Source organism: Megalobrama amblycephala, linkage group LG9 (assembly GCF_018812025.1).
Source record: "Megalobrama amblycephala isolate DHTTF-2021 linkage group LG9, ASM1881202v1, whole genome shotgun sequence".
Taxonomy (NCBI): Eukaryota; Metazoa; Chordata; class Actinopteri; order Cypriniformes; family Xenocyprididae; genus Megalobrama; species Megalobrama amblycephala.
Window position 1 is genome coordinate 37,982,378 of NC_063052.1, and position 16,075 is coordinate 37,998,452.

At 39.3% G+C, this 16,075-nt stretch overlaps 1 protein-coding gene and 1 pseudogene across 6 annotated transcripts; both read right to left on the minus strand.

Annotated features, from left to right (window-relative positions):
* Nucleotides 1–3,279: 3,279 nt before the first annotated feature.
* On the minus strand, nucleotides 3,280–5,989 carry LOC125276166 (PWWP domain-containing DNA repair factor 3B-like). Of its 6 annotated transcripts, XM_048203679.1 has the most exons (12): nucleotides 5,942–5,987; nucleotides 5,713–5,793; nucleotides 5,558–5,635; nucleotides 5,026–5,086; nucleotides 4,875–4,925; nucleotides 4,740–4,784; nucleotides 4,444–4,508; nucleotides 4,093–4,291; nucleotides 3,769–3,957; nucleotides 3,588–3,676; nucleotides 3,439–3,498; nucleotides 3,280–3,364 (listed from the first exon to the last, which is right to left on the minus strand). In XM_048203679.1, the coding sequence occupies exons 3-11, from the start codon at nucleotides 5,587–5,589 to the stop codon at nucleotides 3,441–3,443; spliced, it is 789 nt and encodes a 262-aa protein (XP_048059636.1). In that variant the 5' UTR covers nucleotides 5,590–5,635; nucleotides 5,713–5,793; nucleotides 5,942–5,987; the 3' UTR covers nucleotides 3,280–3,364; nucleotides 3,439–3,440. The 6 variants fall into 6 exon arrangements, with proteins under 6 accessions (XP_048059636.1, XP_048059638.1, XP_048059637.1 ...); XM_048203681.1 differs by lacking the exon at nucleotides 5,558–5,635 and having other exon boundaries at nucleotides 5,942–5,989; XM_048203680.1 differs by lacking the exon at nucleotides 5,942–5,987 and having other exon boundaries at nucleotides 5,713–5,829.
* Nucleotides 5,990–6,069: 80 nt separating this feature from the next.
* LOC125276134 lies at nucleotides 6,070–12,822 on the minus strand (annotated as a pseudogene).
* Nucleotides 12,823–16,075: the final 3,253 nt, after the last annotated feature.

Genomic DNA, 16,075 nt, shown 5'->3' on the forward strand with positions numbered 1-16,075 from the left:
TTATCTGAAGGACATCACTGGACCCTTACTGGACCCTCTGCAGTTTGCTTACCGAGCAAACAGGTCTGTGGATGATGCAGTCAATATGGGACTGCATTATGTTCTCCAGCATCTGGACAGACCAGGGACTTATGTGAGGATCCTGTTTGTGGACTTCAGCTCTGCTTTTAACACCATCGTCCCATCACTCCTCCAGCCTAAACTAACTCAGCTCTCCGTGCCCACCTCTGTCTGTCAGTGGATCACCAGCTTCCTGACAGACAGGCAGCAGCTAGTGAGGCTGGGAAAATTCTCATCCAGCACCCTCACCATCAGCACCAGCGCCCCTCAGGGCTGTGTTCTCTCCCACTGCTCTTCTCCCTGTACACCAATGACTGCACCTCTAAAGACCCCTCTGTCAAGCTCCTGAAGTTTGCGGATGACACCACACTGATCGGCCTCATCCGGGACGGTGATGAGTCTGCTTACAGACTGGAGGTTGAACAGCTGGCTGTCTGGTGCAGTCTTAACAACCTGGAGCTCAACACGCTCAGACAGTGGAGATGACCGTGGACTTCAGGAGAAACCCCCCTGCTCTCCCCCCACTCACCATCATGAACAGCACTGTGGCAGCAGTGGAGTCATTCAGGTTCCTGGGCACCACCATCTCCCAGGACCTGAAGTGGGACAACCACATCGAGTCCATTGTGAAAAGGCCCAGCAGAGGTTGTACTTCCTTCGCCAGCTGAGGAAGTTCAACCTACCACAGGAGCTGCTGAAACAGTTCTACTCTGCCATCATCGAATCCATCCTCTGCACTTCAATTACCGTCTGGTTCAGCTCAGCTACCAAATCTGACGTCAGAAGACTACAGAGGGTAGTCCGGTCTGCTGAGCGAATCATTGGCACAACCCTCCCCACTCTCCAAGAACTGTACTTATCCAGAGTGAGAAAAAGGGCAAAGAAGATCACTCTGGACCCCTCACATCCAGCACACTCCCTCTTTGAACTGTTGCCATCCGGTCGACGCTACAGAGCCCTGAGCACCAGAACGACCAGACACAGGAACAGTTTCTTCCCTCAAGCAATCCATCTCATGAACACTTGACAAACACGGAACACATGACACTATTACACATTATTTACTTAAAACACTTATTTATATCTCAATTTGCACACATAATTGTACATACAATTGTCTATAATATATATTGTCTTTTGCTTTTTTTGCACTTTGTCTATCTTGTAAATTTGTATATTATTATTTTATTCCTTTTTATTATGTGTCTTGTCTTGTCACTGTTACTCTGTTGCACTGTGGAGCTTCTGTCACTAAAACAAATTCCTAGTATGTGTAAACAACATACCTGGCAATAAAGCTCTTTCTGATTCTGATTCTGATTCTAAAAAATCTTATTTCATTATACATTTCATCCCGATTGTATAACTTGAACCGAGCCTTCAAAATAAAAGTACTGCAAATTATAATAAATAAATAAAATAATATATAAACATATAAATAACAAACAGAACTTATCACTTATGAAATTGATTTTAGAAAACAAAAATAAAGTTATACATAAATTATATACACAATATAATGGCAGCATTTACACAAAAACCATAGAGATGGCACTGTAGTGCTTGCAGATTGAAAAAAAAAAAAATCTTTGAATAGAAGTCTATAAAAACACTCTCAATTCTCAGCCAGAGTGAAATCACCCAAAAAGGGGCGGTACTCCACAGAATGTGACTTGATTCCGCTGATTGGACTATATATCCTGAGGCAGAACAAACAGTCTAGAGTAATGACAGCTAGTGTAACACTGTGGTTGAATGTAATTGAAAAAAATCAGTCCTTTTCGCACTTTGGTGGTTTGCCCTAACAAAGAAACCACCCCTGTTGTGTTTGGCCCCCTTCTCACTATAGAGAGTCTTTCTGCTAATGAAATCTGAGATAAGGGTGTCGTTGTTTAGAATTGGAGCAGCCAGATCGCTGCATTAACACCGGCGAGAGGATGTAGTCATTAGTTTTGATTGTGTTGCGATGGAACCGGAAGTAGTGATACACTGCTTCACTTATCGGGTACAGGAAGTGTGATAAAGGCCTAATGAGACAAACTGAAGACAATCATGGATAATGAGACTGGGCATTGAGTTATGGGAAATGTAGTCCTTGAATGAGTCTGGGGCAGAGTGCCCTTTGGTGGCTATCAAAGGCACTCAAGCTTTTGATCATGACAAAGATATTGTTTAATGGGCATATTCTGTTGTTTGAATTCTTAAAGTTAATGACTGCATGAATGTAAATTCTCCAATTGTGTGAAATGTAATAGGAAATGGCTTCTGCCTACCCCTTTTAAGTCACTATGGTTTTGGTAAATTATTTAGAATGATGATTTATGCATATATATATATATATATACTCTTTTAGTTTTTGAGTTTTACGAAACAAAATCAACTATATACATATAATTTTGGTCTATAAAGAGCTCATTTTTAATGTGCATTCTGTATGTATTTTTTATCAAATCTTTCAAAGACATAGTTGACATAAAAAGAAGCACTAGATTAAAGGTATGATCTGATGCTCTGCCAAACTACTGTTTCACACCATGGGCCCTATTTTAACGATCTGAAACGCAAGTGTCAAAGCGCGAAGCGCAAGTAACTTTGTGGGCGGGTCTCGGCGCTGTTGCTATATTCCCGGCGGGATAAATGGCTCTTGCGCCCGGCGCAAATCTAAAATGGGTTGGTCTGAAGTAGCTTCATTATTCATAGGTGTGGTTTGGGCGTAACGTGAAATAAACCAATCAGAGTGTCATCTCCCATTCCCTTTAAGAGCGAGATGCGCTCGCGCCATGGCGGATCAACATTATAAAGCTGCAGGCCCGGAGGCCCAACTGCACACTCAGACCTGCACTCCCAGAACTATCGTTTTTTCAGACAGTGCCACCTGCTGTTCGGAAGGTTTTTTAACCTGATTAGATATTACCTAATCTGAATTCAATTGCTGATAGATTGTAACTTACACTATTTTTTTCTTGTAGAAAATATTATGCTATGACTGAATGCATTATTTTATAAAATATTACACATACTAGGTTATGATTTAATGCATTAAGTCTGGTTTATTTTTATTAATTTTGTTTGTAAATAGAAATTGTTCAGTTACTTAAATATTTTCATAGTCATTGATTGTTTTCCTAATTCTTAAGGATTTATCACATTCTTCAGTATAGAGTTAGGGGATGAACATTAACTCTATATTTACATACAATAAATGATAGTGCTCCAGAGTCATTTTCTCACACCAAACTTTATTTTTGTATTCTTTTTCATGTGGTCCGTCAAGACATCATGCTGTAAACAATGAAGAGAAAAACTGTGAAAAAAATAATTGGGTTAATAATGTATATATTACATATTAAACAACATCAAATAAAATAAATGCTTTACATTCAAATGGGGTGATTTTTCATTTCTCGAGCAATTCTCCTGTCAAATTCCTCAACTTCACTAAAAGAAAAGATAAATTCTATTGTCAGAAATGTTGTGTAACACAAAAATCCAACAGTTTGTGTACAAACAAAAAATTTAAAACATACCTTGAGTGATAAGTGGGGCCCTGGAGGAACGTCTCTTCAGCCTCCTGCCAAGACAGGCCCTGCAGCTCGCCAAGGGCATGAATAATGGCCTGTACAAATAAACTAATTAATAAAATAAAACAAAACATGCACACACTGCAGAACATAAACATGCTCATGTTCAAAAATGTTTTAGGCTTACCTCTGGGAGGAGACATCCACAAATGAAGTCCACCTCATCACTGTAGGTCAGCTGCGTTTGGGTTTTATTAAGAACTCCTTTCATGTAGTTGTACAGGATTGTCTGGGACTGCTCATTTTCAATGTAGACAGGCACTTGAAAATGGGGTTTTAGTGGAAACCACTTTGACCTTTTCCCACTCAGAATATCCTTAGGGCCACAGAAGGAAATTATATTTCATATGTAAATGCACAAGTTATTAATTACATGTGGCAAATAATAGTTAAATTGTCACTTGACTATATTTAAGTCTGGAGGAGTAATTTAAAGTGGAACCATCATTACCACCAAATGCTGCTCTGCTGATTTTGATGTGAGAATGAAGTCCACTAATCTTTTATCAGTCCTGTCCCGATCTTGAACTGCTTGGACATGTGCCGGAACATTGGATGTGGTTCTTCTTTCCACCCTAAAAAGGGGCAGAGTCTTTCCCTCCAATACACTTCTTGCTTCCTCAGTCCAAAAAGCAAATCTGCGGCCATAGCTTTCAAGCAAGACAAAATTCATTATAATTGGTTACAGGTAGGAGATATTGAGGATGTTTTGATACTCGTGTTCTAAGTTGTTGTATTGACACAATATCAAATAGAAATTTGACAGATTTAAAAGATCAAAATGTAAAAAATACTGACATACCCATCAATTTGAAATCGTTCCATGAGTAGAAGGCACCACCATCGGCGGATGATAGGCATATCCATCTGCAAGAAAGACTGTTTAGTCTTAACAGTTAACCAACATGTTTTTGTTAATACATGATGTTGGGTGTGCTTGCAACAACTATGCCCCTTTTTGAAAGAAATGTTGCTTAGAGTAAAGCAAGATAAAATACACCACCACCTGAGTTACATTTTAGCTATGAGAAATAAAAGCACCATCCTGACAAGAACAACATTCTGGTAAAATAAAGGTTACATCAAAAAAAATATTACCTCCTGGAATTGAAACCCAGTGCCACACACCATTGAGAGGGTGTACTGGAAAGAGAGAAGACACAGTCATTGACAATTTAAAATATTCGTTTACAAAAGCTTTAAATCAATTAACTCAACAATTTTAAATCTTACCATGAGTACAAAAACACCACAATCATTCCCTCTTGTCTGACGTGGCAAAGCCTAAAATCAGTGAACAGACAAGTTTATTTTAGAATAATGTACAAAAAAAATAACTGTTGTAAACGCCAAATAATGACAATTCTTTAAGTTGATTTCTCACCAGAAAATCATATCCAGTCTTTTCATTCCATGTCCCATGATCAACTTGGTAAGCAATTTGCCTGTAGACAAAACATATTAGAAGTAATATTGACAATAACAGCTCACCTCAACTCTTAGAACACCATGCATAAAAAAGGCTAGATGAACATAGCCAGAAGTGCAAGAAATGGCTATAGGAACGCAGCCAGAAGTGACAGCACTATAACACATGGTTAGGAAATGGATAGAAATGGCTATAGGAACGTAGACCATATATCAGATAAAGGCTGAAACATGTCTTAGTTTATTGATAGACCTAAAAATTGCCCTGTACTTCCTCATCTCCAAATCCTGATTCATGCTCTGTGTACAGAGAGTCTAAAAACACCATCTCTCTTCGAAGCGGCATCATTATCTACAACATTAAAGGTGTAAAAATATTTCATTTGAACCTTATTGCGTCTTCCAAGATTTTTCAGTGTTTAATTTTAGAAACACACACATTGCAATAGCAATCAACGTATACACTAGACATTTCAATATTTTCTTACACAGACAACGAAGTGGTCTGGTCCATTAGCATTTGTCCATGCTGGAAAGACTAACAGGTCTTTCAAGTCTGCATCTTCCTAGAATTGATCAGGACAGTTATGTCCTTTAATTTAGTTTTTACCTCCCACATAGTAAATACAGTACATACACTCACCGGTAATCCAGTAACAGGGTTGTTAGGAGTTCTTTTCCATACAGGGACAACAAAAAAGTCCTCAATGTATATGTCCTTGCCCTAAAGGAATGAAAAGAAACTGTTGACAATGACATGAACATTTTCACACAGTTTAGAACAATGTTTTTTTTTCTAAATTTGGATCAAGTTAAAACATAATTTATATAAATATTATAACCAGTTGAATGTTACATTTTATGGTACATACAATTTGCCGAGCCATTTCACAAATAAGCTTCATGCAGGCGTTTCCAATTCTGCAATAAATACTCTGATAAGTCAATGTGTTTAATAAAAAAAAAAAAAATTATAATAAAAAACAGACTGCTTACATGAGGAGTCCATGTCCCTCAACAATCCAAGGCTCCAAAATTCTTCTCGGATAAGGCACATTTGCCCCTCCTTCACAATTATTTCACTGCCAGGGCGATTTCGGTCCAGCACATAATCAAGCTGTAATAATAATAACAATAAATATGTGTGTGTGTGTGTGTGTGTGTGTGTGTGTGTGTGTGTGTGTGTGTTAATTTTCACCAGTTTCTCTTGTAATGGATGCCAGTCCCTCTCCCAAGGCTTTGTAGGTTCCAAAAAATGCAGAAGAGTGGTAGGTTCACAAGCTGTTTTTTCTGTAATTGGAACTGATGACCAGGCGCGCAGATGGCACTGGGGACGGGGGGGACATGTCCCCCCCAGATTCATAGTGACCCGATCCGTCCCCCCTACGAACGGGGCAGAGCAAGGTGACACACAATAATAATCTACACCGGTCACTATTACTTTTTAGTCACGTTCTCACTACACGCTGTTCTGCTGTCAATAAACACACGATACCTGACGTTTACGCTCTGTGTGTGTGTGTGTGTGTGTGCGCTCGCGTGCTTGGCTTGCTACGACTCCTGAGTGACGCCGGGAGGGTTGCCAGGTTACAACAAAACCCACCCAATTGCTACTCAAAACAAGCCCAATCGCGTTTCAGGGGGACTGCTTCCCCGGTAAAAATCACATTTGGTGTTGCTTCAACCCGCGACATGAAAAACAGCCCGCGGAAATAGTGATGAAGTAGCCCAATTCTGCGGGAAAACCCATATGGAAAACCGCGGACTTGGCGCGGAGGAGCTGGTAGCTGCCTCAATCGTGCCTGTAGGACTTAGAGCGGTAACCATAGTGATCATATACTATGACTGAGCTGACACCGACTGAGTCGGTGATTTCGGAAAGAAGAGACAAAAAACAATCACCTCGTTTTTAAAAAAAACAAACAATGTAAGTATCCTGTGCCTGTTGACTTTCCCATATGTGGCAGGTTAGATTTTTTTGAAGGAGAATAGCTAGTTTGACAATAATGCCCTTACGAAAATGAACTATGGTTTTACTACAAATAAAACCAAAAAAATGTAGTTAAACCATGTAGTTAAACCATAGTTAAACCATGGTAACCACAAATTAACCATGGTTTTGCTACTCTAACCGAGTTTAACCATGGTATTTGTGGTAAAACTGTGGTTATATGAATGGTAGTCAATTAGCCAAACATAATGGAAATAATTTTTTATCTGATCATTTAACCCATTGTACTGTATAAATTGAGTTCACTGTCATGCAAGCCACTATAAAAATAATTATAATAAGTAAATGTGTGTGGTGCAAGGTTTATGCAAACAACAAATAAAGGCCTACATAAACTTTTGACATCCTCTTATAGCAGGAAATCATGTTTTTTTTTGTTTTTTGTATGGAGCAACGGAGGATATAGATTCTTAAATTATGGGCTAGGATGAAAAAAAAAATCGTTTGAAAGATATTTCTGTAAATTGCAACAAACTTGTAATTAACACTTAAATTTCAAATGTTTAGTTATTCTTAGACATTTGAAATAGTAGTTTTAGACTTGACAGACTGGACAGACAAGAAATTGCCCAGCAGTATGTTCAGGGTAATGAAAGGAGGAGAGATGTTTTTGGGTCCTTCATTAAGTAAATTTGTTTGGCTGCACTAGACGGAATTTCTCATACTCCGTATACATACTTATTTTTATTTATGTAAATATGTTGTTGTTGTTATTTTATTATTATTATTATTATTTTGCACATAGGTTCTTTGCTTTTTTTGTTCATAATGATAGCCTTTCTATGCTGAGATAAGCAAATGTTTAAATAAAACATACTTTGCTAAAGACAAATTAAGTTTTGGTGGGTGATTGGCATACTAGTAAATAACAGTCTGATCATGCATTGCTAGTGGTGATCAGGTAGGCCTTTGTTTACCTTTGTTCATTGTTGTTTATCCGTGATTCCAAATAAGAATCCCCCAATGGCTTTTAAGTGCAAAGCATTAGCCCAAATTTTGCAAAGTAACTACTTGAGCACAAGTTAAAGCCCAAATTACGCCAAATAACTAATTGAGTTTAAATCATTTGCTGACAGCTTGGTCCCCCCAGTTACAAATTCCTATCTGCGCCCCTGCTGATGACTGAGGAGATGTGACTGATGTTATTGCTGGTGATGCAGCGGTCGTTTGTGCAGTCACAACATTTTCTGTCAGTGGTCCTTAAAGTACATTAAAGCACCAAAATTAGAAAAATAACACATCAAACCAGAGAACAGAAACTTGACATTTAGCAACTGGACCGAACAGTCAAATTACCAATTCACATGTCCATGCATTTCTCTGTGGTGAACGGATTATCTACAAAATACAAATATACACATAAGTACAGTTAAGGATAAAGCAGGTAGGCGATTTAGCGGTAATCAGGGAACCGGCTTTACTGACGAAATGCGCGTGACAATCGCATGCGATATATCGCCCAGCCCTAGTTAAGGATATAGTGCTGTATTTGTTACACAAATATGAGTAAGGGAGACCTTACCTAACACAACCTGGCTGTGGACATTCATGTGAATGTTTGTGTTGAATTCCTTTTTTATGTCATGAAGACGTTTCTCATTTTTTCTGACATTGTAATGGTGGATGATGTTTCGCATGAGGAAAACATGTGTGGATGGTAATGCCATGTTCATAAAGTAGTTATTTTTCTTTAGCTTTGAAAAAAGCTGTTCTGCAGCCTGACTGTTAACTTTGCCAGCTAGTTGAGGCACAAGACGAAGCTTCCTCAGTGAATCACGAGGGTCTTTTGTGTTGTCTTCGTGGAAAGCGGTCATACAGAACATAGTGTTCTGCAGAACCAGTTATTGGATGACCATCTGGATCTGGACTTTGCTTTTTCGCAGTGAGCCACGGCAGTGTAACCTATAGGTTTCCTGATTTTGCTTTTGTAATATTTTCAGGGGTTGGTTTGAGTAACCTTCCTTCGAAAGGTGTGAAAGTTATGGGTTGCCTCAGGTTTGTGTGGGTGGATAGTCCACGGGCAAAGTCGTAAATTACAATATTAGGCAGATGCTTCCAAGACAGAAGCATATCTGCAAAATCCCGTGGACTTTCTGCTCGCAGATTACATTTTATACTGTACACTATGCCACAAGGGCACATGATGACAGCCCAACCTCCTGGAACAGACAAACATACAACAAAGATTGTTAAAAATTGTTAAAAACACTTTTTCTAATCCCATGAATGACATTGGCCCTACAATGATCATAGGTTATGATGTAGGGCAGTGGCGTTGACCTTAAAGTAGATGTTGAGAAACTGAACTGGGGCTGAAAAAACTTTAAAGATGTAGTGCTTCAGAGTAAGGGGCGTCTCTGCTCTGAGCAAATCACAGCGCTCTCCCTTCTCACTCACTTTTCCTCCACTTTCCCCACAGTGTAAGAATAATGTTTTCTTTATGAACTACTTTATGTTATGCCCTGTCCGGACCTGTGGTCCTCCGGACCTCACCCCTCACCTGTATGGATGTGCCTTCACCCTGCCCCTACTACATCCAATCAATTCAACTTTGGGAAAGCCCTCTAAATTGAAACTTGAATGATATAATCAGTGTGCCCTACATTACATCATATTTCATGTTATTTTTTATTCATATTTCAATTTATAATCATTTTTTTTGGATTTATTTAGACAGTGAGTACACCCATTATACCATGAATTTCATACTGTACATTTGCCATACTTTGGTCCAAGACAAAGAGCAATGATTTAAACACTGCTTTTGGATGAACCCAGAAAGTGTCATGGATGTAGTAACAGCAAAAGAGAACAAGGTGTGGTGAGAAGAGGGGGGAGGCGGGAGAAGAAGACAGTGAGGAGAGGACAGGTCTTCCCATCTTCAGGTGAAAGGTACACACACTGCTTCTGCTGCTAAAAGAGGTTGCATAATGGAATGGCTTTCAAAAAATCAGCAGCTGCCTCTACCCAGTGAGTTTCATATTGTATACACACTGACTGTAATAATGTCTTTATAGCAGCCTATTATTTTAATGAAACGTGTTAATATTAATGCAAAAACTGATTCATTAGCAGATGTGCATACGTTGATTAGGCTTGCACTCCGCCACACGGAGGCCACAACACACCGAAGTGTCAGACCAGGCCGCCTCCAACACCCCCTAAAGCTGTACACCACCAGTCACTCCCCAACCAGTGCCAAGCGGAAAATAGGGCCCATTATGGGTATGTGACTTTGCACATTTCTGAATTATTCGTAATATTTCAATGTGCAACATTGATGTTTACCTGAAGCAGCCCAAATCTTTTCAAAAACCTTGTCATAGGCCTCCCTTGACCTCATCTCCTCCGAAAGTCGCAGGAGTAGATCTGTGCGAGAGCCTTTGGCATCTAAACCACACTCCTGACACAGTCTTCTTATCACTTCCACCTATCACATAAAGAACATGTGTGAAATAAAATGCCAACACTGACAAATAATACAAAATTAGCAAGAAATTTTTTACTTTCTGTTTCGAAAGTTCGTCTTTTAAGCGATCTTCAGAGACGGTTATTTCTGTCCGGTCTGCAGTTTTAGCTTTGTGCACTTTCTCAAATTCAGTATTGAGAACAACATTCGCTCGGTGTGTCTTACTCCCAATCCAGGGTGCCCAAAAGTTGTAACTAGGTGGAACACAAAATGGGTTGTTTTTTTGGCCTGTGGGATAAACAAACATGTTAGTACATCAAAGAATTTAGATTTTACCCCTGAAAACACTTATGAAATTAAATAATGGTGACATGCTATTTCTGGTATATTTAATTTCCTTACTTGAAAAAAATCCTCAAGCAATCCGTTCTTCTGTCAGTGCCTTCCAAAACAGATCTAAATCCACCTCTCCATTAAAATCTTGTGGAGGTTGTGAAAGGTCACTCACTAAAGAAAATAAATATATAATATAAACCAAAGACTTCCCAGATAGCAAGCCATGATCGAAATAATGTTGAATCAATGTTAATTTGTCAACGTTAACATAATTGAATCAATATCACTTTTGCACCCTCAATTAATGTTGAAAAAATGTTGAAATTTCAACAAAAAATCAATGGTAATGGCATTGAATCAATGTTTGAACTCTCAGAAAATGAAACACAACTACAACTGACTTAAAGCCACACAGCCTGAAATCAACTGAAGATATTTCAAAGAAGGCTCCCACAATTGCGGCAAATGTTACTTGTTGAGATTCTCATTCTTGATGTCTGTCAAAAAAATCTAAGGTATTTTTAAAAAAATATCAGAATATTATCAGAAGAAAGTTTATTCATTTTTTCAATAACAAAATAACCTCTTTTGAGAACAAAGTTAACACTCTGCTTTGTGAGGCAGAAAACTGTCTTATATACTAGTTTCTTGTCTCTTTGCAACAAATGACATGTTTTAGTAAACACTGTAACAAAGAGCACAAACTCACACAAAAAGCCAAGAGTCAAACTGCCCAACTAAAGGAACCACTGACCACTACAATGGTGACCAAACATTTTCAATAAAACATCAACATCTAAACCTGTTAATTCTCAAAAAGAACTTCTGCTGAGATCTTGAGAGATTTATTGTCTTCTTTTATCTTCAGTTGATTTCAGGCTGTGTGGCTTTAAGTCAGTTGTAGTTGTGTTTCATTTTCTGAGAGTTCAAACACTGATTCAATGCCATTACCATTGATTTTTTGTTGAAATGTCAACATTTTTTCAACATTAATTGAGGGTGCAAAAGTGATATTGATTCAATTATGTTAACGTTGACAAATTAATATTGATTCAACATTATTTCGGATCATGGCTTGCTATCTGGGTTACCTCTCTGCAACTTATACCCCTAAAAGGAATTTACCGGAAAGATGAAAGGATGCCTTCTTGTGGAGGTCCATTATGACCACAGGTGGATGGTCACCACAAGACACACATGAATACTGATATTCATGGTCAGTTAGGGCCTCAAAGTGGAGATAGCCATGGAGAACAGTATCTGCTGAGGGGAACTGTACACCTGTAGTCATCTCCAAGTACTCCACTACTCTGCTGACTGCTGTATGCACCTATGATAAAAAAAAAAAAAAAAAAAAAAAAAAAACACACACACATTATCAGTACATCTTATTTAAATCAATACTATGAAGAAATTCTATTATTGGAAAAAAAATATTATGATTACCTGCAACAGGTTTCTTATGGTGAGGCAGAGAGAGAGTTCAAGGAGGACATGGTCATTGAAATTATGTAAACCGTTACCCCACTCTTGGTAACGGTACACCATTCCACACAGAGGACAGAATTTGTAGTAGGTTGAAATATCTGCAGATAGAGAATGTAAAAAAAAAACAAAAAAAAAAAACATGGTTTAGTATTTATTCATAATTATAATAAAATAAAAGCTGTAACAACGATCCACCTTGGACGATTTCTGTAGTTGTAAGAATTTTCGCTTTACGTGTAATGCAGACAGGATCACTGAGCAATGTGCGGTCTGAGCAGTTGGTAGCACATTGTCTCATCAGGGATTAGGTGTTGTGGAAATCCCTTAGAGACTGAAGAAAACCTCAAATGATTGGGAATAGTAGATGGTAGCTTTTTATTCTTTAGGATATATTCTACCATGCGCTTTACTTTAGAAACATCCTTTGGAGGGTAAGTCTCACTTTCATCACTTTCCCCCATCGCTGTTGCCTGAAATTCTTCAGTGCTTTCAGTGCTCCGAACCTTTCGGAAGAGTTCAGGGTGCACTTGAAAGAGGTGCCATTTTGCAACATATTTATGGGTGCATGACCTCAGGGTTTTTGCACAGGGACAATGCCATATATTCTTCTTGGTGTCATATGACACCATGACTCTGCCCAACCTACTATAATATGATATATTTGGCTCATAGACCGATATGAATCTTTTTGTTGGTGGGACTCCAATCTTGGATTCAACTGACAGTGGTGCATTTTCTTCTTGGGCTAGTTTTTGACGATCAACACACTGTTTTATTTTGTCCTGCCCAAACCACTTGCTTTTAACCATTTCTTTTAAACTTTCTTCTGTGAGTGAAGGTGAGGTTAAAAAGTTTTTGCAGTATGTAACTGACCGGAGGTGAACACACTGGTATGACAGCAGTCCACTTCTCCAAGCCAACTCCATATTAGTCTGGCACTCATTCAATTCACATGAAACACGATGTTGTTCCCCCCATATTTTAAATTGCACATGGAGTGGATTAGAAGCTCCATGAATACTTTTGCAGACCATATAGACTCCATTCTGGGGGTCTATGCACTCACTGTCAAGATGGGATGACGAAGTAATGTCTGCCATTTTTTGGGTGTGTTTGCGTTCTATATGTCTTTTTAAATTTTTATGGTGGCATATCAAATCACATTTGGGACATTTCTTTAGTTGCTTTGTTTTTTTTCGACCATTTTTTTTGAAGGGCCTAGAAATGCCAGAAGTGGTTGGCAGAGTCATGGCAGCGGAGGGAGGCACATGACTGATGGGCAGAGTGGGCAGGTCACTTTGAGGGAGGCACATGACTGATGGGCAGAGTCGTGGCAGCGGAGGGATTTTTCCTACACATGACTGATGGGCAGAGTCGTGGCAGCGGAGGGAGGCACATGACTTAGATGGGCAGAGTCGTGGCAGCAGAGGGAGGCACATGACTGATGGGCAGAGTCGTGGCAGCAGAGGGAGGCACATGACTGATGGGCAGAGTCGTGGCAGCAGAGGGAGGCACATGACTGATGGGCAGATCATGGCAGCGGAGGGAGGCACATGACTGATGGGCAGAGTCGTGGCAGCGGAGGGAGGCACATGACTGATGGGCAGAGTCGTGGCAGCGGAGGGAGGCACATACTGATGGGCAGAGTCGTGGCAGCGGAGGGAGGCACGTGACTGATGGGCAGAGTCGTGGCAGCGGAGGGAGGCACATGACTGATGGGCAGAGTCGTGGCAGCAGAGGGAGGCACATGACTGATGGGCAGAGTCATGGCAGCGGAGGGAGGCACATGACTGATGGGCAGAGTCGTGGCAGCGGAGGGAGGCACATGACTGATGGGCAGAGTCGTGGCAGCGGAGGGAGGCACATGACTGATGGGCAGAGTCGTGGCAGCGGAGGGAGGCACATACTGATGGGCGAGTCGTGGCACAGAGGGAGGCACATAGATGGGCAGAGTCTGGCACAGTACTAAAGTCGTGGCAGCAGAGGGAGGCACATGACTGATGGGCAGAGTCGTGGCACACATAATAATTGAAGGCACGTGACTGATGGGCAGAGTCGTGGCAGAAGTTGTGGTGGCTTTATGTGAGGGGTTGGTGGTTGGTGTTTTTGTTTGCAGAGTCAAATGTTTAATAAAATCAGGTTTTCTTAAAATTGTCGATTTGCAGTAGAGGCAGTGATAATGTGGTTGACTTCTGCAGAGGCGTCCACATTGTATTTAAATTCTGAAAAACAGCAGTTAGATTGCAAAAGACTGTCTTATTTTCATTAATAAGATGTACACTTGCAAATATTACCTTCATGCTGGACTGATCTGTTGAAATGTGCCTGCAGATGAGTCTGCACTTTTGCCAACCGTGTTGGTTGGAAAACGGAGGCATCACAAAAAGGACAGTGATAATTACTGCAGCATTTGGTGCACCGTTTTAGATCAGGCAAAGAATTGCCTTTTTGAATTGTAATATCCATCTGAGAAAAAATACACAAGTCACACACAAATTATTTAGACAACCCAACAGAGCTATATTGTCAAATTTTATGCAGATTACTTGATATTTTGATGAAAATAAACTCAAGGCCGCATTTTATTCCAAAGATCATAATTCCAAAGATTATAATTATTACACTTATTGCTAATTGTTACACTGTTATTGTCTGTGGTAATTTGAGATTTGTAAAGTACAATAAAAAAAACGTGCAATATTATATTTCCTACACATACTACTACTACTACTAATAGTAAATGTAGTAGTAATATTAGAATGAAATAATAGTAGTTAATACAGCTATACGTACAGTAGACCTACAGTACTAAAATATGTTACACATAATAATTGTAATATATATTATACTTTTATTTTATCATTTTTACTTTAACGTTTTATTTTGGAAAACATATTAAGCATCCCAGTATGGTACAATAACACAGAAAATAAGAGCAGGCTGTAAATATTATAAAATAATGCTACCTTTCGACACTAATTTGATCTCAAACACTGACTAAGCTAGCAATAATAGGTTATGCACCACGTGTTTGAAAATAACTGGGGAGAACACAATTCACGGCTTATTTTATCGAACTATCTATCTAAACTAACATTATATACTAAAATAGTCTATTCGTTTGTTGGCGTAATAAGATGTCACATTGATTTATGCCATAAAACCTGGTAATTTTCAGGAATCACTTTAATAAAAATGAATAACCTTACTCACTTGTCCGATGTTGCTGCTTGCTAGAAATTATTACGATTACACACGCTACAAAAAAAAAAAAATTCATCCAAACAGCAGGTGGCACTGTCTGAAAAAAACGATAGTTCTGGGAGTGCAGGTCTGAGCGTGCAGGTCTGAGTGTGCAGTTGGGCCTCCGGGCCTGCAGCTTCACCCTACTCATAGAAATGGGCATGGTGGAGGGGCTCAGTAGCGCCACCTTTTGACAAAAGTGGGGGGGTTTGTTTTTCCTACAGTCACCAAACTTGGTACACATATTGTTCTCATCAAGCCGGACAATTTTCTAATTTACATTCATTAGCTCCGACCAACAGGAAGTCAGCTATTTTGGTTGAATGTTAATTTTTTGAAAAAACAGGCTATGAATTTTATACTACTACTCCTACAGGGTTTATCCAATTTACACCAAGCTTTTTTTAACTTGTTGCTAACACATTGAAGTTGTTTAATTGCAAACGGATTTTGGATATCTCAAACGGTTTGGCCGTGGCGAGGCAACGAATTTATGGCAAGAAAAGGGAAACAAAGTGT